Genomic DNA, 20994 nt, shown 5'->3' on the forward strand with positions numbered 1-20994 from the left:
AGCCCACTGCAGGACTAGTTTCTCTCAGGCTGCCACCTTCATTCAGTGACCCAGAGATCCAGAATGTTTCCATCTGGTGACTGAACCACTTCTGTGTGTGCTTTCCACTGCCTGAAGCAGAGGAAGAAAGCCAGAGAGAGTGACACATGTCACTTCTGCTCACAGCCCACTAGCCAAAGCTGGTCAAAATGCCCCCTCGATGGAAAGGGCTAGGAATTCTGGGGATATCTTGGCACCAAATCACCCAACATTCTTCGCCCCTTACTCCGTTGCTTCATGTCCATTTCTCCCTAGGAGACAGGTTCCGTGATGGAAGAATTTATGCCAATTTTATTCCTAGTACCTAGTCTATTTACTAGAATAATTTGTGGAGTGGAAGGGTGCATGCTAAACTCACCAACTATGGAAACAGATACACAAAGTCAAGTCCAGCCACCTGCTAAGGGCTATGAAGGCAGACACGGGATGAGAAGGACTTGGTTCTGCATAGAGATGTCAAGGAAGGCTTTCCAGAGAGGAAACAACTCTGCCCATTCAGAGATCCATAGGATGGAAGTATAGAGAAGGGGGGGGGGAGCAATGAGAGCCAGAGTGTGCTGAGACTTGTAAATGTCATCAAGAAGCTTGGACTTTATCCTGTGAGAAACAGGAAACTCGTGATGGACTTCCAGCAAGGGAACAGCATGATTACATTTGGGCAAAGATCCCAGAGAAATGTACAAAGTCATGGAGAGAGATGGGGGAGGAGAGGGTGAGAGAGAGAGGGGGGGGGGGGAGAGAGAGAGAGAGATTCTACTTAACATTCTTCTCTGTTCCCTTACCACACTTGGACTGGTTCCAAAGCCTCCGGAGAGCCCAGCCCTTCTCAGCCTGGCCCCTTCTCTGTAGCTGCACTTCCCCCTGCTTCCTCCCAAAGGCCTCTGCTACCAGTAACCCATGTCCAGCAGATTCAGGACTCACCACAGGCTCTCAAGCTTCCATGCCTGGGGCCAAACAGCCACGAAAAGCCTGCTGCCTCTCATGTGGGACTTTTTTTGTACCCAGCTATTTGTCTTTCCTAAATTGGCGAAGTGTCTGTGACAGGTGGTGTCATCTTTTTTCTTTCTTTCTGGTATTGCTGTTCAGTGAATAGTTGTTCATATTAACCCAAGACTTTCCCCGTGAGATCGCATACTCTAGGCCAAAGGAAAACACCAGCGAAGGAGTCTTCATCTTAGAAGCTTTTCCCATGCTTAGTGCTTCCAGAGGTCTTGTGACCACCAGCCTTGAACCTGGCCCAGTGAGATCAGCTTCACTAAGTGACATTGGTGCCTGACTTTCCTGTATATGAGAAAGAATCTTACCATCCAGGGCTGGATGTCCCGACGTAAATGCTCACGAGGCCACACACGGCATGTAGCTGAGCCACCTGTTCCTACTGAACACCGCCAGAAGGCCTAACGAGAGTATCTAACTAGAGTAATAACAGCTGCTAGCTGGTAAGGAGGACATCTCGCTTATCATGTATGAGAGAGTAGAAAAGACAGCATATCACCCAGAAGAGCTCTTTCTATAATTCATGGGTCATATAACTTCCCATGCCTACCACAGAACAAGCAAGTTGGGACGGGAGCTCTTTGGTAAGAACTGTTTTCAAATTCTACTAGCACAATAATAATATCATAGCTGGAGCAAGTTCAATATCACTAAGGGAAATATGTGTCTATCTTACATAAACGTTTGTTATAAATATCTTAATGTTCCTCCCTAAGTCCATTGAGCCTGACTGGCAAGGATCAGGAGAGGAGGTCCAAATGGTAGGAGAGCAGAAAGGAAGTCTGTACATAAATGAGGGGACAGTGGTTTCAGGATATTTGTTAGAGAAGGGGATCCAGAAGAGAAGGACACTGACATCCTTCAGATTCAGATTGAAAGCAGGCCTCTTGGTAACTGGTGGGGAAGGTATTTCCCAATATCTAGATCTGAATTCTTCAGTACAGTAGCCTGCAGCTATATGTGCCTGCTAAGCACTGTTAAACTTTTTCTTGCTCTTTCTACCTTTGTTTTATTTTTTCATCTGAGGCTTAGAAAACAGGAAAAATGGGGTTCGGGATTTAGCTCAGTGGAAGGGCAGTTGCCTGGCAAGTGCAAAGCTCTAAGTTCAGTTCTAGCTCAAAAACAAACAAACACAACAACAACAAAAGAAACCAATGGGGATGGGGAAGTCATAAAGGGACCCCTATAACAGCAAGAAGAGCTTCTTCATAAGAACTCCACACTCTCCGGCCAGGAAAAGAAGAGTCTCCACTACCAAGTCAGCAACCCAGGAGCTAAAAATGCTTCCCTCCTGCCACGACCTCCAGAGCTTGTAAGATGTTTTCTACCCATGCCCTGCTCTCAAAGGGACACTATGTTTTGCTGTGATAAGAAAATCATGTTTACTACTGCTTCTTTTCTATTTTTATTGGCATATATTAATCTTACAAAATAATGGGCTTCATTGGGATGTTTCAGACAGACCCATAATATGCCTGCATCATATCCACCACCTCACCCTTGTTCCTGTCTCTCTTATTTTTGCCCCTTCTCCTGTTCTCCTTCCTCTTCCAATATAGTTACCTTTCTATGTTTATGTCCTTGTAAAAAAAAAATCTAGATTCCACACGGGTCATGGTGCTGTTCCTGAGCTCTTCAAGGCTACCGCCCTCCCCTTGAGCCAAGCCCCTCTTCCCATTTTCTAGAGGTTAATTGGAGGTAAGAGTCTCAGGTCCTTTTGTGCCCAGGCTGGCTTTGAACCTCTATCCTCAGATCTCAGCCTCCTGAGTATTACAGGCTGAGGATTACAGGCGTGAGCCACTGCGCTCGGCTGAAAATGTAATTTTTTATTTGTGTAAAGTAACTGTACAAATTGGTTTCATTGCATTTCCATAGATGTATACAATGTACTATGATCACATTCATCCCCCCTTTAACTCCTTCCCTTTTCTTCTCCTTTTTTTCCAAACAGTATTTAGTTTGTTTCCTTATGTTATCTTCATAACTATTGTTGCTGTTACCATTTTTATTACTGAAACTATGATTATTTGTTTAGCCTATATTCCACATATATACAAAACATATTTACCTTTTGAACTTCATTTATTCTTGCCCAAAATGATGATCTCCAGTTTTATCCATTTTCTGGCAAATGTTGTAACTTTATTCTTTGTGACAGAATAATGCTCTAATATATGTGTATATATATTCCATTTTATATATTGCCCATTATATATAATATATCCCCTTTTCTTTACCCATTCATCATTTGTTGGGTATCTAGGCCAATTATATAGTACCATGCTAACATGGGGTGCAGCCATCTCTCTGATATATTGAGTTATACTTCTTTGGGTATATGCCCAAAAATGGAAGAGCAGGGCACCAAGGCAATTCTACTTCAAATTGTTTTTGCCAGTCCTGGGCCTTGAACTTAGGGCCTGAGCACTATCTTTGGGCTTTCCCAAGGCTAGAGCTCTACCATTTGAGCCACAGCACCACTTCTACCTTTTTTTTCTATATATGTGGTACGAAGGAATTGAACCCAGGTCTTTGTGCATGCTAGGCAAGCACTCTACCACTAGGCCAAACTCCCGGCCCTTACTTCTAATTTTTTGAGGAGTCCACGTAACTCATTTCCACAGTGGCTGCACCAATTTACATTTTCCTCGCACACTCCCTGCTGTTACTCCTGGTAACTGATTTCTGAGAAGAGAGTGTCTTGGGAGATGGATACTGAAGGGAGGAAGGAGAATAGCTCACCTTGGACTCTGCAGGTGTCCCACGGTGGCAGGCTCCTAATCCTTGCAAGGTGCTCAAGCCTTCTTTAGTCACTTTTACCCGTGAGCTATCTTCCACCATGGAGACCAGGTTCCCTGAAACCAGGGTGAGGCCTGAGGCATTGATTGCCAAAGTTCTCTCAACTGATCTGAAGTAGTTCAGGACTCCTAGGCAGATGCGCTGGAATAAAGACAGAACGGAATCCCGTCTTTACCTTGTGCCTCATCCTACCCCGTAGAAGAAAGCGCATCATCCCCCAAAGAAATCAGAAGAAAGAGAAAAGCAGGCACGGGTCACCCGTATACCTGTAGCTTCCGGATTCGCAGGTGACGCAAAAGCAGCAGGGACAAGTAGGCTCCGCTCATCAGGACAAAGTTTTTGTCACTGGAGTCAGTCCCATCATCGAAGCCCAGAAGTTGTAGGGTCATTGCATAGTTGTACCTGTGGCATCCAGATACAAAGCATCCTTCAACTCAAAGAAGTTCGGAAAATTCACGTAAGTCACAATGAAGTCATTGTATTTACTATAAGGGTAATTTGTAATGACTGCCTTGAAAAAATACCCTGGCAGGAAAAAACATACTCATGCTTAGAAATTACTCATTAAAGACATAGTCCTGTCACATTCATTTGCTTGTCTGACCTATTTGAAGTTTTACTTTCATTTTTAGATAAAGATTTTATTAACATTGATTTTTTTACATCATATTTCAAATGTCAAGTTTAACAAATAAGTATTCAAGAATGGGACCTCTATATGCAATCACTGGCACATAAATTTAAGAACAAAATTAAAATTAAAGTGAGAGTTTGTATGTCACAGATACATATTGATCTGTATAATATCATTTTGACTTTAAGTAATTTACAGTTAAAAATGTTTCCATTTTATTCAGTCACTCCATTTTCCTCACATTTAAAAAATTACATTTATTTTCTTGAGTCATCAATAAAATGATTTAATTTTACCCCGTCTCTTTTTTCTGCTTGAGAAACCCATCAGCATATTGGCTAAGACTTAATTGTGTGAGTCCATTTTCATTTCCTTCCATTGAAAGGTGGTCATCCTTCATATTTTCATTCTATCAAATAAATAATATTCTATTACACAAGCATTTTTAATATTATTAACGAAGCCCCAGTCAGGTTATCATAAAAAGTCAACCTCATGTTTCAAAGTATGTTTTGTTGCCTTAGAGAAGAGTCTTCCGCTATTCCTACTTGACACATGCAAATCTAGGTTTCTATAATAAACCAAAGGGAGAATTGTATTTACTAAGCAAGACTTTGCTTTATGAAAATTCACTATTAACCAGAAGTCAAACCTCCCTTTACCACTTTTATGATTCATTTTTACAGGATTTTACACTTTATAAAGAATATGTATGCTTGGAATCTTGAACTACCCTAATCTAGTCCTGATCTACACTAAAAGAGATCAATGGATTTCAAACCCTACCCGTTTAAAGTCTGGATCCTGTTTCTATATTGGCAAAGTGGCATAATCATGGGGAATGATAAGTTGCTATGAGAACGCAGTGATCAGATGTATATAAACCTTCTAGCTTAATGCTGGTACCTAGCAGATGTTCGAGGCACTAGCTTTCTCCTCCACGAATATCAGTACCCAGTCTCCCCAGTAGAATCTCCATAACACTTATGGTTCACTCTTAACACTTACAGTCATCTGCGGTGATGCTGACAGGATGTGGTTTTGTATCTAGGGCTCAGGGATAACAATGAAGATGATGGCGCTGCTCCTGTCTAGCCCTCTCTAAGCCTTTTAATTGAGTTCTTTGCAAATCCCTGGACATGCACTGCATTCTCACAGGGTACGCATGGTGGAACAAGACACCCACCCCCCCATAGCACTGCATGGCAATGCCTATGTCTCTGGGCTGCTTATATTCTATGTTTGGTTCTTGAAATTGCAATAAATCCTTTGGTAGAAACTTCTGCTTGTTCCTAATAGTCATTTTCTTCTTTTCCTGTGGCAACTGAATGTTTATCTTCACACTTGGACACTCAGCTAAAGATGACATTTCCAAGCTTCTCCTACAGGTAAGTGTAGCCATATGACTAAAAGAAGAGGGCACAAAAATGCCATGTTGATCCTTTAGGGGATATTCCAGAGGAGGCAGTCCCCTCTCCCCCTTTCTCTATTCTATTGATTAGAACATGGTCTGTGACAGACCAGGAGGTCCCCAATATGGAGTTGATATTTGTGGGAAATTTAGGGCCAACAGAGCTGGAGCGTCTGAGGAGTTCATGGAGCAGCTGTCACACCAGCTCTATACTTCTCGCCTCTAGTTGTTCATCTGAGTGTGGGGAGCAGGGAGGAAGGTAAATCCCCAGTTCCTTTAATCTTTTATCATGTTGTTTACCCATAATCAACAACCAAATCTAATTTTAACTAATGCAATTCCCAAGGGTCTAAAGATAGAATACCAGGCCTTCTGACAGGCAGTAGGGAAGGGAAGTTTTCACAGGGCTGCTAGGAAGAATAGGTGAAAGACTGTGTTGTTATCATGAGGCTTCTGCCCATTCTGTCTAGGCTGAGCTAGCTCCTGTATGGACTGAGTCAGTGAATATATCAGGGTATTTCTTTGTATGTATACCACAACCATAGGATAAGAACTGACATGTGGAGGTTATGCAGGACAGTCCAGTTCTGAAAAATGGAAACAAAGATCATTATCCCAAAGTAAAGAAAACTGTATTACAGCAAAAAAAAAAAAAAAGCTGTAGAATCAAGCAGGAGGGCTGAGGTTTGATAATTCCTGTGACTGTGTTGTGAGCCTTTTGTCTCTTGGGCCTGTTATATGCTTGGGCTGCAGGTTTCACATTACCCCTTGTCACAAAAAGAGAGTTTGAGCCACATCCTTTCTCTGATGGGACTGTGACTTTTTCAGCTGTTTCTAAAATTACTCAGAATTATATAGGAAAGAACAGAAAATGACATCAAGTTACAGTGAAATTTGATTTGAGAGAAAGATGGAAAAAACCACAAATGTTCTTCTGACCTGCAGACTCCTAGGAAGAGAGAAAGGGGCATGGCATGCTGGGATAGGGGACAAAACTATCCCAGCATTCTCCAGGAAAGGAGACCCAACCACAGCTCTTGAGAAGAAACTGCCTCAGAAATACACAAGGCCTAGGACAGTGCTCCTGTCAGGAACAGGAAATGGTACAGATAAGCAGGTAATTAGCAAAGTTATCCAGAATCCAGAATGTCAACACCTCTATGTGTGCTCTGTGATCCAGGGTAGGTAAATCTTTGACCTTTACCCTGCTTGTGGCTAGGTGTTTCCCGGCATGCTCCTCCAAAATTAATGTATATTGAGTTACAAGATTTCCATGAACTATAAATGTTATTTCCTTCTGGGAAGTTGAAGGCTATAGTGGGTAGACATTAGAAATATAGGCTCCATGGTTTTCCTCATTTGTAATAATTAGTATGTGTCTCAGATTTTCCTAGCAGAGGAGCGCAGTAGCTTAAAAGCTATGTTGCTGATGGCCATATAGGAAGAGGCTGAGCAAAATGAACTCCAGGATAGGGAAAGAAGAGATTTATCCTTGTGGTTGTTGTTTTTAATGTTCTATGTGAAGATATTTCTTTACTCTTTTTAAATTTTTTTTCTCTTTTTCTTTCCTTTGTGATTTATCCTCCATTGTTGGTATATCTGAGTTTGTTACCTGGTGCATTGTATAGACATTTATTTGCTTATTTAAATCAGGGAAGGGAAGAGGAAAAACAAGATGAGTCAAAGGATGAACCAGTGTAACAGAGACATCCACAAGAATATGCTTGGAAATGAATTCTACAACTTGGGGGGAGAGGGGAGGGAGGGAAAGTGGGAGAAAAACATGGGAAGGGGTAACAATATTCAAGAAGCAATGTACCTACTACCTTCCAAGTATAACTAATGAGTGTAACTATAACTCCTCTATACATCATTATAATAAAAAATAAATAAGATAAAAATAAAAATATTAACCAGCAAAAAAAAGATTTGGTTTTAAAGATAGAATTTTGGAAACAAATACTAGGAAGTAGAATCATGTTTTGAGGCAGGGACAAGGGGTCATGGGAACGGAGGGAGGAAGGGGAAGCAAATGTAGTCATTGTGTTGAATGCACAAATCAACTATTAACTTGAGAACGGGAGAGAGGGGGGAAATGAAGGAGAATGCAGGTAAGGGTTGATCAATGAGCATTGGACTCATAACCTGATGTATGTAATTGTAACCCCTTTGTACAACTACTTAATATTTTTTTTGTGGGTCATGGGGCTTGAACTCAGCCTGGGAGCCATCCCTGAGCTCTTCAGCTCCAGACTTCCTCCCTCCCCTTGAGCCAAGCCCCACTTCCCATTTTCTAGAGGTTAATTGGAGATAAGAGTCTCAGATCCTTTTGTGCCCAGGCTGGCTTTGAACCTTGATCCTCAGATCTCAGCCGCCTAGGTAGCTAGGATTACAGGGTGAGCCACTGCACCTGGAAAAAATAATAATTTTTTTTTTTGCCAGTCCTGGGCTTGAGCTCAGGGCCTGAGCACTGTCCTTGGACTTTCTCAAGGCTAGAGCTCTACCACTTGAGCCTCAGCACCACTTCTGGCTTTTTTCTATGTATGTGGTACTGAGGAATCGAACCCGGGTCTTCATGCATGCTAGGCAAGCACTTTAACCACTAGGCCAAACTCTCGGCCCATAATAATAATTTTTAAAATACCTTTTTTTTTGACACCAGGCACATTGTCTAAGGATAATGACTTGAAGGCAGCCCAAGCAGGAAAGTTTGTGAGATTCTTATCTCCTGTGAGTCACCAAAAAGCCGGAAGTAGAGCTTTGGCTCAATTGTGCTAGCTGAGATCACAAAATCTCAGAGTGAGCACCAGGCCCTAAGTCCAAGTCATAGGACAGACAGACAGACAGACAGACAGACACACACACACACACACACACACACACACACACACACAGAGATTTTCATGAGGAGAGCCAGGAAAGGGGTATTATTTATTTCTCAAAAGGGATTCCATCAGTGTTCCCTGAAGCTGCAACTTGGGTATAGTGATAGGAAAGTGTCCACATGGTGTGACATGTTGTTAATATAGAAAAGTAAAACACAAAATGCACAGGCATATAAATGCATTGAAAAGGATGAAAGGAATAATAGAATTTATCACTGAGGGATGGAATGGAGGCCAGAACTAGAGAATAAAACAGCCAAAGGGGAATTAATTTTTCACTTACATGTGGATTTTCTACAAGGAGAAAAAAATATGTCATGTAGCTTAAAATTAATTTTTTAATACTTTAAAGAGAAAAAAATAGTAATTTCAGTGGAGAAACCTGGCCAACACCACTAACTTAAATAAGTGAACAAATTCCTGTGACCAGTGAGTAGTCATATTGATGCCAGGCCATTTTTACCTCTGTGGTATTCTTCTTTACCTCAGCCTGCACCCCTACAGTAGCAAGGAGACAAACATCAAACAAATTTAAATTAAGGATTTATCTACAATTTATCTGGCTGGAATGCCTAAAGACTGTTAAATAAATAAGGGGAAATAAATAGGATTGAGAAACTACCACAGACCAAGGGAGACAGAGAAATCCTGTGTAGGATTACTGGAGCAGAAAGAGAATATTAATGCAACAATGGATGGAAGTGAAGTCACTCAGTTAACAGTGACATACCAATGTTGGTTTCCTTAGATCCACAATAAGGTGAGACGTTGGTAACAGGAGAAACTGGGTGAGGCTCTTGGTAAACTATCTCTGTAGCTTTTCTGTAAATGTCACACTATGATTAAATTGTTCTTAGTCAAAAAATTAAAAAAAAAAGCTAACGAGAGCTTACTGGTGGGCAGCATCCACTGAGAACTGATCAAAAGCTGTTGTGAACTGGTGCTGCTTACAGTCGCTCAGAGCTGTCAAAATGCACAGTCCCAGAAGACTGGCTTTCCTTCATGCAGCAGGCCCTTACTAAAGCTATTTGTCATGGGCAATTAGTTGCCACTTTGCCAACCTGGGCCTCAGAAAGCTGAGCAGCGTGCACATGCTAAACTTTGCACTCGACTGCTACCTATTGCAAAACAGGAACGGAGCTAGAAGATTCCTTCTCAACCCCAGCCCACTCCTCTCACACACCTTCTTCAATCATTAGTCATAATCTCAACTGACTAGTATTCAACACTCAGAATGACAGAATACTCGAGGGGGTCCCAGCTAGCACTCAGGAAAATGCAAAGGAATGTAGAAAAAATGTTGGTTGTTACCTCAGAATTTTCTTTCTTAACTCTAGTGCTATTTTCTGCTCTCTGCTGGGAAGGCTCCTGCACGGGCAGTGTATACCGCTGCACAGGTACCACATCCATTCTTACCGAGCCATGCTGGCTGACTGAGCAGAAGTGCCCCTCCCCACCCATGGGTCCTAGCCTGGTGGCTTTCTTCATGGCACTTAGGAGTTAGAAATGCAGACTAACTTCTGTTCACTTATTTATTGTACGTTGTTCCCAGGGGCAAGGACTGGATGTGGTTTATTCTCAAAGCTGAGAACAATTCTATGTAAGAATCACTCAATGTAAAGGAATGAATGAGACAAACTGAACTGAAAAAGTGGGGTGAGAGAGAGAGAAAGAGAAAGAGAGAGAGAGAAAGAAATTTGTCTCCTTCATATCTCATTCTGGAATCCTGAAAAATACACAGGTATTCTAAGCCTCTTTATAGTCTATTTACTGTAAAAAAAAAATCTTGAAAATACAGTGCTCATATTTATCTCCCCTTGGTTAATTCCAAGAAAAACATGCATTAAGTCAGAAAATAGCCAGAGGAAATAGGCTTTTTTCCTTTCCTTTTCCTTTTCCTTTTTTCTTCTTTTCTTCCTTCTTTTTTCTCTCTCCTTCCTTCTTTCCTTCCCTCTCTCTCCCCCCCCCCCATCTCTCTTTCTTTCTTTCATGGCTTCCCATGTGATTATCCTAACTTGGCTTTTTTTTTTTTCTGACAGTCAGCACTCAACTAAACCGTTTTTTACTCTCACTGTGAACACTCTGCATTTCCCTGGCACAGAGATCCCCTCCTTTGTCTGCTAAGCGCCTATGGGCACTGCCAAACTCACACATCTGCTGGCCAGACCACATTCTGGACCTTAAGACTTCTGCAAGATTCTGAACAAGAAACTGCTTATCAGACTCCTTATTCCTTTGTCTCCTACTTTCCCCCCACTCTTAATTCCCTCCTTTATCCTCTTAGAACTCACACAATTTAACTGCCTCCTGCTCTCTCAGCCAGTGAGGGAAAGAGATTTGTACTGATGGTCACAGACAGAAATGGAGGTAGATGCTAATATACAAAATCTCAGGTAAAGGATGATTATTATACCAGTGTCAGAGCTAAACTGTCTGGGACCTGAGATATAGAAGTGTTGTTCACAAATACCTGACTCTTCCTTGTTCCTCCTTACTTCTCCCCCACCCTCCACCATGTCAGTCTTATGGTAGTGGATGTTTGTGGTCCCATCACTCAGAAAGCTGAGGCAGGAAAACTGAATGCTTGAGGGTACCCGGGCTACATAGCAACACCCTGTCTCAAAAACCAAGACAAAAGAGGAGAGGAAGAGGAAGAGGAGGAAGAACAGGAGGAGAGAAAAGGAAAGGAGAACATTATCAAGATGGCTTGTACTCATAAACTGAAATGTTGACTTAAAACCCTTTTGTACAACTATTTAACAACAGTAAAAATAAAGTGAAACTTCTCCTTGTTGACCTGAGAGCCTTAGTATATATCGATCCCTTTCAGGATAAAGCATAATGAGTGGTTAGTCTCAAATTCATGAGCACTTAACAACCCATCTCCCCTCCTACGTAAGAAAGCACCGTGTTTCACTGTGTTTATACAAGAATCATCCACTCATCTAAACTGGACTTGAGTGTGTATATACAACATTTCCCGTGCTATTCCTCCTAAAATGTGTTCCATGGTTTTCTTTTCACTGCTGTCTAAGCCCTTCCCTTACTCTTAGCCTGGCTGGATTCCTTTTTCTTTAAGAGGTTTTTCCAAGTAGGACTAGCCCTGTGAGGTCCACTTCCTCTTTTGGTTAGCACTTAACCTTGCTTACTATTAAAAAAAAAAATGAACCTGGGGGACTAGGATTTGGCCTAGTGGTAGAGTGCTTGCTTAGAATGCACAAAAACCCAGGTTCAATTCCTCAATACCACATACATAGAAAAAAAAAAAAGCTTAAAGTGGTGCTGTGGCTCAAGTGGTAGGGCTAACTAACTAACTAACTAACTAACTAATCTGGCCAGGTAATAGAGCTTTTGGTGGTAGGATCTTGGAAAATGTTTTCACATTTCTCAGGACTACACCCACGTGTCAAGTGGAACAGAAAGATGTATTGGTTCTGTTTTCTTGTTGTACCTGATAGAGGTTGATGTTGTTATAAATATTCTCCCAGATGTGGTCATAGTTGCTTGGATGCATACCCTGGGAAAGCGCGGCAGATGGGTGATGAGAAGCCAGTGTAACTGTCTTTGCAGCATGAGCCTGGAGCACTCGCAACACACGCTCTGGGTCAGAGATCTCAGAGAAAACAGAGGGGAAAAGAAGTAGTTTAGATACATGAGTTCCTTCTCCTCAGCAAGAATTTAGTCACATATGTACAGGCAAGAAGGAAGCCCGAGGGGGACTTTATTCACTTAAAACTAAAACTGTACTCAAGCTTCGTGATTTCCCAAATGTTCATCCATTCAACACCAGAAGCATTCAAATAGAAAACGGGTGTGGTGGCTCACTCCTATAATCCGAGCTACTCAGGAGGCTGAGATCAAGGTTCAAAGCCAGCAGGGCACAAAAAGGCTTGAGACTCTTATCTCCAATTAATCACTAGGAAACAGAGCCTTGAGCTGAAGAGCTCAGGGACAACACTGAAGGCTTGAACACTTAGGGAGTTCAAGCCCTATGACCCACCCCCCCACACACAAAGTATTCAAATATACATAGCTGCTCTTTCAAAATTCTGTGACAACCCCCATAGGTGAAATCATGAGGCATTTTCACAAGTTAATTGGCTTTAGAGCAAGCAAGATACTTTTACTTAAATGTTTTCCTGTAAAATTATTCACTCGTAAAAAAAATCAGTGTTAATAAAATCTTTATAAGAAATAATAAAATTATTCACTCATAAAATGACTGAAATTAAACCTAGATTAGAAAATTCTATTTATTTATTTATCGCAGTACTAAGGTTGAAATAAAGTAACACTTCTCTTTGTTGACATAAGAGTATTATATATGGATCTCCCATTTGCTTGCTTGTCTGATGCTGTAGCATTTGAGCCATACCTCCAGCTTGGCTTCTTGCTAGTTAATTGGAAGTGGAGTCTAGCAGACTTTTCTACCCTAGCCGACTTTAACTTTTGATCATTCACACCCTCTGAGTAACTAGTGCTACAGGCATTAACCATTGATGCCTGCTTTCCAAATAAAAATTTTCATAGTGAATCCATGGAAAATAAATAAATAAATAGTACAGAATATTCTTTTTGGTTAAAAAAATGATTTTTAACATAAAGATGGTTATTTTCTTACCTTCAAGAACTTTGCCTGGAGTTGCATTAGTACATCTGTTCTTCTCTGTTCCTTTAGTTTAGTCAACAGCTTCTTTTGCCAAGGATCAAATTTTGGCTTGATCTAGTAGACGAACAAAGGGACAGCATAACAGAATGATTCTCTAAAAAGGCCATGAACGGAAAGGACCTACTACATACCATCTGGCGTTGTAATGGAAGATTTAAACGTGGCCTTGGGAAGAGTCTACATATGATCAAAGGTCCACAGGTTTTTGTTGTTGTTTGTTTTTTGTATTTTGGAGCTTGAGCTCAGGGCCTGGTCACTATCTTTGAGCTTTCTCAAGGCTAGCGCTCTAACACTTGAGCCACAGCACCACTTTTGGCTTTTTCTGTGTTTGTGGTACCGAGGACTCCAACCAGGGCTCTGTGCATGCCAGGCAAGCACTCTACCACTAGGACACACTCTTGGCTCAAGACGGCAGTTCTTGTTATGCCTGGCATGATTGATGCAGAAGCTCTATCTGTGAAGAGTGCACCTTACTCTTGGAGCAACAGTAAGAAATTCCACCTACAGACTCCTATGGGCTACATTTGAAGCTTCACCTTCCATGTTAACACAGAGCTGAGGCAGGCAAAGGGCAGGGTGGTGCCAGCACACAGGCCAGGTTTTCTGAGCATTCTCTCTCAGAGACAGCTAAGAACTTCCCAATGGTCCTAGAGGAGGATTTGCTGAAAGCACTGAGTAGAGGAAATAAGAGGGACCACATGGATTAATGCTGTCAGGTTTCCTGGCCTGGTTGGAGTGGAGTTTTTGTGATACTGTTGATATCACTGCCAAGCGACTGTCCCCAGAGCTCCCTTACCTTTATAAAGGAAATCCAGTTTGCTTTCTTTTTCAGGGCCATGGCAGGTCCTGACAAACCCAAATTCTCTGCTTTGGCTAGCCCAACTTCGTAGTCTGGAAATGTCTGCATTTTCTGTTGTTCCACAAAGATACTTTGGAATTTTTGGGAAACCTAAACAGGGTTAAGGAAAGCCCACAAGAAAAAGTGATTTCTAAAGCAGGACCCTGTGAGAGTAATAGGACGAGGCTCACATATTCAGTCAGAAAATTACCTTCACTGCTTATTACGAAGATCTGCTCAAAGCCTAGAAATACATTGCCATGGTTACTTATGGGTACTCTCAGCTGAATTCTAAATACAAATAAGAAGTTAATTGTCTACCCCTGGAAATCTATTCACTCTTTCTGACCACTGAATAAACAAGGCAATGTAAGAGCTAAGTAAATCTACTCTCAGAAGCCTGACTAGACTGTTGATTGAGATATCCAGAAGCTAGAATCTGTTAAAGCTTTCTAAGTTCCTTGCTGTATTCCCTTCATACTCAGTTTCAGATTAAGGCTAGGAAGTTTTCTGAGCTAGAACTCCACTTCCTCCTTCCTTCTCCACAGGGCTCTAGTCCACTAGGCCCGTGCTATCATCTCAACCATTGTATGAGTCTAACCGCAGCATGACTCCCTCACTATATGGCCATAGCTGTACTACAATGGGCATATTCTTCTTTTATTTTCTTCTTTTATTTCTTCTTTTGTGGGTTTTGAACTCAAGTCTTTACACAGTTGAGAATGATGCTCTATGACCTGAACCATGCATATGGGCCAGCTTTTGGTTGGTTATTTTAGATGCTAAGTCTAGCAAACTTTTCTGCCTGTGCTAACCTCAGACTCTAATCTCAGCCTCATAAAGTAGTTAGACTCGCAGGCTTGAGCCACCAGTGCCTGGGTAATGTCAGTGTTCTTTATGCCACTGAGCTATACACTTAAAATGACTCAAATGGTAAATATACACATACCTATGCACCAAGACCCCAACAGAACTAAACACAGTACAACTGCAAAAAAAGGCCTCTGGAATGAGTAATTGGGAATTTAAGAGCTGAGGATTCTTCCAGACAGCACAGGGACTTCTGAGTCTGTGCTGCCCAGTGCTGGTGTTGCTAATTACATATATCTGTTTCATATTTAATTATGAATTAAGATTCAATAAGCATGAAAATTTACCCTCTCAGTTGCACTAGCTGCATTTCAAGCCCTTAACATTTGCATATGGTTAGCAGTTAACATACAGCCCAGCCCAGGCTCAAAACATAGCCACAAAAGCAGGAAGTTTCCTGAGACAGACTGGGTGAAGGCTGGGCTTAGCTACTTAGAATGAGATTGTAAATATTTTACCCTTTATAGACCATGGTAGCGTGAAGGCAACCACTGAGAATCCATCAATGCATGGGCATGCTTATTCTCTGCTCAGAGTTGAAATCCAGGGCCCAAGGTGATGGTGTTAGAAGATGGGACTTCTTTGGGGAGGCATTTGATTCTCAGAGATAGAATTTGTGCCTTGCAAAAGAAGCCCCAGAGAGACTGTTGCCCTTCGACCAAGTAAAGATGTAACAAGAAGGCAATGTAAAGCCATAAAGCAATCTTTCTTGACTGCAGAATTCTCAAAGTCCAGAATCTTTTTTTTTTTTTTTGTGCCAGTCCAGGGTTTGAACTCAGGGTATGAGCACTGTCCTTGGGCTTTCTCAAAGCTAGCGCTCTACCACTTGAGCCACAGCACAACTTCCAGCTGAGGACTCAAACCTGGGTCTTCATGCATACTAAGCAAACACTCAACCACTAAGCTAAACTCCAGTCCAAACTCCAGAACCTTTTTAAGAAATAAATTCCTGTTGTTGCAAAGCCACCCAGTTTATGGTATTTTTGCCATAATAGTTCAGATAGGCTGAGACAGTTGTCTTCTAATAAACTTTAATTTTGGAAAAATAGGTGGTGGCCAGGTGATAGTGGCTTATACATGTAATCCTAGCTACTCAGGAGGCTGAGATCTGAGGATTATGGTTCAAAGCCAGCTCTGGCACAAAAGTTCCTGATACTGTTATCTCCAATTAAACACCAGAAAATCAGAAGTGGCACTGTGGCTCAAGTGGTAGAGTGGTAGATTGCTAGCCTAGAGCTGAAGAGCTGAAGAGCTCAGGGACAGCCCCCAGGCCTAGAGTTCAAGCCCCACAAAGGACAAAAAAATAAATAAATAGAAAGAAAGAAAGAAAGAAAGAAAGAAAGAAAGAAAGAAAGAAAGAAAGAAAGAAAGAAAAGAAAAATAGGTGGTGGTACACAGGGACATTGTAATGATATTGATCATCTCAGGAACACAGTTTGCATTTCAGAAAAAAATCAGAAGTCAGAGTTCACCACTAACTCTCTATTGTAACTCTCAAAAGACAAATGAAGAAAATAAAAGATAAAAACAATAACAATGGCCCAGTGAACTTCATGGCCACTCCATTCTAACAGAGCATACAGTGGCTATTCTTAAGTAAAGAACATTCAGAAACTTTAAGATAAATGTGGGATTGTTTGAGTCTGCATACCTGCAGCATTTGACATAATAGATACCTAGAGCTAGCAAAATGTCCAGGTTGTTGAAATTCTTGATGAAAATATGTTACTTTAAATCTAAAGTTCTCTACTCAAGATCTTATTTTCCCTTTACAACATGTTTTAACATAGCTTTTGACAATGAATTGTTTGTTTCTATCTTAAGGAAGAGTTGTTTTCAGCAGACACTTCATAAGTAACCATCACTACAAAATGTACCCTTGATTGAATGTAAAATGTTTTGGCAATCAGGAGAGCTATGGCAACACATTCTGAAAATTCAAGGGCTTTCAAAGCAGGAAAAGTCTGCCACAAAAATTTGTCAAATCTTGCTACATTTATATCATTTCCAATAGACTGTATTCTTCCCTTTTCTTTAAAATCTATGAAAAACAAATCCCACAATTCCTCTGGGTTCACTATTGGAGAATCTCATTACTTTCACAGAAATGAAGTTGTTCCTAAATGCTAATCTAGATGTTATCTAGTCTTGTATGATTTTACTACTCCAAGAACAATGGTTGACAGTACAAATATGCAACTTGATAGCAAGTGCTAGTGTTTACTTTTCTGTGCATTTATTTGCATTAAGAAAACGTGCATGGGGGTGGGGAAATGGCAGCAGGTGGTGGGAAGTGGAAGAAAAATGAGGGAGGGGGAAACAGTGTTCTAGAAGAAATGTACTCACTACCTTATGTATGTAACTATAACTTCTCTGTATATCACCTTGACAATAAAATGAAATTTAAACAAGAGTGCACCAAGTACCAAGGAAAAAAGTTCCATTTCCTTAGCAGAGTCCCTTAGCTCCTGCAGGTCATATGGAATACAAAAATGAGAGAGCAGAAGCTCCAGTTGAGGTTTTAGTTCTTGAGTGTCTGTTGTATGCTGGGGTAGACTGAAAGCAGCATCTGTCCTCTTTGGACCTGAAAAGAAAAATCCAAATTTAAGAGAATGAATACCAATAGACATCAGAAGGAAAAGATGGCTCGAGGTAGGCCTGCCTCTATGATGGAAGCCATTGATATCCAACCTTCTGCGCCACTACCTTACAGTCTAAGGCACACCTGGCCAGACATGGCTGACAAGTCCTCAGAGCTGGCTTTGCACAGGAGCGTGCAAGGACTTTTCACTATCCACAGCCTTCAAGAGAAACCCAACAGATCTATGGCACGGTACTTGACAGAACAGACCTGCCCAGAGTCCTTTATGGTACATGAATTATACTGCTTACAAAGTAACCAGCAAAGTGGAACATGGTAAGAGTAGCTTGTTTTCACCTGCCCAACTCCTTTCCATTGTGACGCCTTCCTATGTCTCCACAATTGAAGTTGACTGCCTCTCCAGATGATAAGAACATATCTTGAGCTTCTGTAACACTGTATACATCCCAAGTAATAATGAACAGATTTTAAAAGGAACTGTATTAAATTAACTTTGAGGAGGAGATTGCTTTGGAATTGTGTCATATTAAAACTGGTGGCACATACCTGTAATTCTAGCACTCAGAAGGCTGAGGTAGGGGGATCGGGGCTTTGAGAACAGACTGGGATACAGAGACTTGGTCTCCAAAAAGAGAAACAATGGGCTGGGAGTATGGCCTAGTGGTAGAGTGCTTGCCTAGCATGCACAAAACCCTGGGTTTGATTCCTCAGTACCACATACACAGAAAAGGCTGAAAGTGGCTCATGTGCTGTGACTCAAGTCACAGAGTGCTAGCCTTGAAAAAGCTCAAGGACAGTGCTCAGGCCCTGAGTTCAAGCCCCGGAACTGGCAGAAAGAAAGAAATGGGGGGGTGGGGATAAAGGGAGGGAGGGAGAAAGAGAGAGAAAAGGAAAGAGAAAGAGAGAGAATGAAAGAGAAATGAGAGAGAGAAAAAATGAGAGAGAGAGAGAGAGAGAGAGAGAGAGAGAGAGAGAGAGAGAGAGAGAGAGAGAGAAAGAGAGAGAGGGAGAGAAAGGAAAGGAAAGGAAAGGAAAGGAAAGGAAAGGGAAAAAAAACCCTAGAAGGAAACTTAGAGATCACTTGATCTGAAAGGTTCCTTCTGGAGATGAGTAAACTGAGACCCAAAGAGATAAAGATGGGCCCAAATGAGACCACAGTAGAAAGAGACTAGTACTCCCAGCTTAAGTCTTTTCTATACTCTTTTTTTTTTTTTGCCAGTCCTAGGGCCTGAGCACTGTCCTTGGTCTTTTTCCCCCAAGGCTAGTGCTCTGCCATTTGAGCCACAGCACCACTTCTGGCTTTTCTACTTATGTGGTACCGAGAAATCGAACCCAGGTCTTCGTGCATGCTAGGCAATCACTCTACCACTAGGCCAAACTCCTGGCCCTGTCTTTTCTATACTCTTAATTTGCTAGTTTTAAAGATGGAGATTAAAAAAGTCTTCATTCCTATAATCCTACTACTCAGGAGGCTGAGATCCAAGGTTGAAGGCTCAAAACCAGTTGAGGCAGATAAATTGGAGAGATTCTTATCTCAACTAACCAGGAAAAAAGCCAGAAGTGCAGCTGTAACTCCAGTGATAGAGCACTAGCCTTGAGCAGTAAAGCTAAGCTAGGCAAGAGTGCCATGTCCTGAGTTTAAGCTCCAGAAATGGTGCACACAGACACACACACACACACACACACACACACACACACTAACTAAAGGAAGTGCTTATATTTTTTAGGAAATAGAAATATTAAGTTTACACTGTATTAAATTAATGCTTTATTATCAAGGTACTACTTTGTGGTATGTAGGAACATTTTATCCTCTTTCCCCCATATTATCCTAGTAGAAAGAAAATAAAGTTCTTACCTAAACTATTGGCATCCTTAGGGTCAGGAGGTGCAGAATCCTGGACGCTGGGGCTGCTGTCATTGACAGAGACATCCTCATTTTCCTGTTCAACTTCAGGGACTTGGTAGTCAGAGAAACTCAGTGCTTTAGAGATAGGCAAGTACTGGAGGGCCTGCAGAAGATCATGACCCAGGGACCACACATCAGCCCAGTTCTCACAGAGGAGGACTCCTGGTCTACCCACTAATAAAGGCTGGAGCTGGGTGATATATGGCTATTCTCAACTCTCTGTGATCTTAACATGCAGCCAGGTCTATATTGGCCATTCACACAACATGGACAAGGACATACTAAGAATGTGAAGAATTAGACTAGAATGCATCTCCAGAAGCTGACAATTGAGTGGAGAACCCAGATCCAGATGTTTATACCAGCATGTGACTCACTGCAGGGAGGGAGGGGTTAAAGTCAGGCCAGATTTCTGGTTTGGAGAATCTGGGGAAGAGTAGTGTCACTGGGACAGGAGGAAAAAGAAGTGAGGAAAGATTTAGGTAGACTAAGAATAAACTCTTAAAACAGAAACATGGTTGTGCTATTTTCTCATATTACTCTTTCGTGATCCTCCAATCCCGAGCTAGGGCCTCTCTCTATCACCTGTCTTTTTTGTTGTTGTTGTACGACATCCTATTGCAGATAAAATTTATTTGCCCCTTTTCCTGCAGCGGTGGGACCTAGTCACTTTTCAGCAAAGACACTGTTAGGCCTAGGACAGGCCTTTACGACATATGTCATTAGATACTGCTGAATAAACGAGTGGATCTAAACCGAAGAGCATAAATCCCGAAGGTAATGAAAACGAGAACCAAGAACTTATAGATGAATATAAAGCAAAACATGAGAAGATGGAGGGTTTTTGTTGTTGTTGTTTTGTTTTAAATAGCAACAACAACAGACATCCTGTTGATTGTAGGGCAGTGGCAATCCAAATCCAGGTGAATCGTGTGAGAAAGCAACATGCTAGGAGGTCACTATAGTAGCACATAAGCTGTGTTTAACATACCTGCAGGTACTGGTGGATAGTTCTGAGGGAGTGTAGGTGACACACTAGCCACCTGGTGTAAATAGTCAGATCTTCTTGCGTCACTAAGTGAGGAGGGTTGTTTTTTCCCATAAGGAAGTTTTCTCGGGCAACAGATAATCTTTCTGCTCTCTGAACTGCATCGTTGTATTCCTGAAGAATGTAGCCGACTTGTTTCTGTTTAACAGAGATACAGCATAGACCTTGATTCTTGTCAACACTTATTCCCTGAATCATTTGCTTCCAACTATAGGTTGACGCTGCTGGAGAGTCAAATAATGGGTCTGTGCAATCCCACAGGTCTATAGTCTCAATTTGATCAACAAGGGCATA

At 41.6% G+C, this 20994-nt stretch overlaps 1 protein-coding gene across 1 annotated transcript in view; it reads right to left on the minus strand.

Moving 5' to 3' along the window:
* Nucleotides 1-20994, minus strand: part of LOC150059829 (uncharacterized) — a 156383-nt gene that overhangs the window by 116110 nt on the left and 19279 nt on the right. Inside the window, exons 6-14 of the mRNA XM_090338323.1 lie at nucleotides 20644-20838; nucleotides 19602-19755; nucleotides 17568-17725; nucleotides 14230-14382; nucleotides 13386-13487; nucleotides 12216-12377; nucleotides 4765-4877; nucleotides 4101-4236; nucleotides 3778-3975 (exon numbers count right to left, since the gene is read on the minus strand). Of these exons, the coding sequence (XP_090194449.1) occupies nucleotides 3778-3975; nucleotides 4101-4236; nucleotides 4765-4877; nucleotides 12216-12377; nucleotides 13386-13487; nucleotides 14230-14382; nucleotides 17568-17725; nucleotides 19602-19755; nucleotides 20644-20838 (1371 nt within the window). The remainder of the gene's footprint in view (nucleotides 1-3777; nucleotides 3976-4100; nucleotides 4237-4764; nucleotides 4878-12215; nucleotides 12378-13385; nucleotides 13488-14229; nucleotides 14383-17567; nucleotides 17726-19601; nucleotides 19756-20643; nucleotides 20839-20994) is intronic.

This window comes from Megascapheus bottae, chromosome 8 (assembly GCF_031878675.1).
Source record: "Megascapheus bottae isolate mThoBot1 chromosome 8, mThoBot2.hap1, whole genome shotgun sequence".
In the NCBI taxonomy this organism is placed as follows: domain Eukaryota; kingdom Metazoa; phylum Chordata; class Mammalia; order Rodentia; family Geomyidae; genus Megascapheus; species Megascapheus bottae.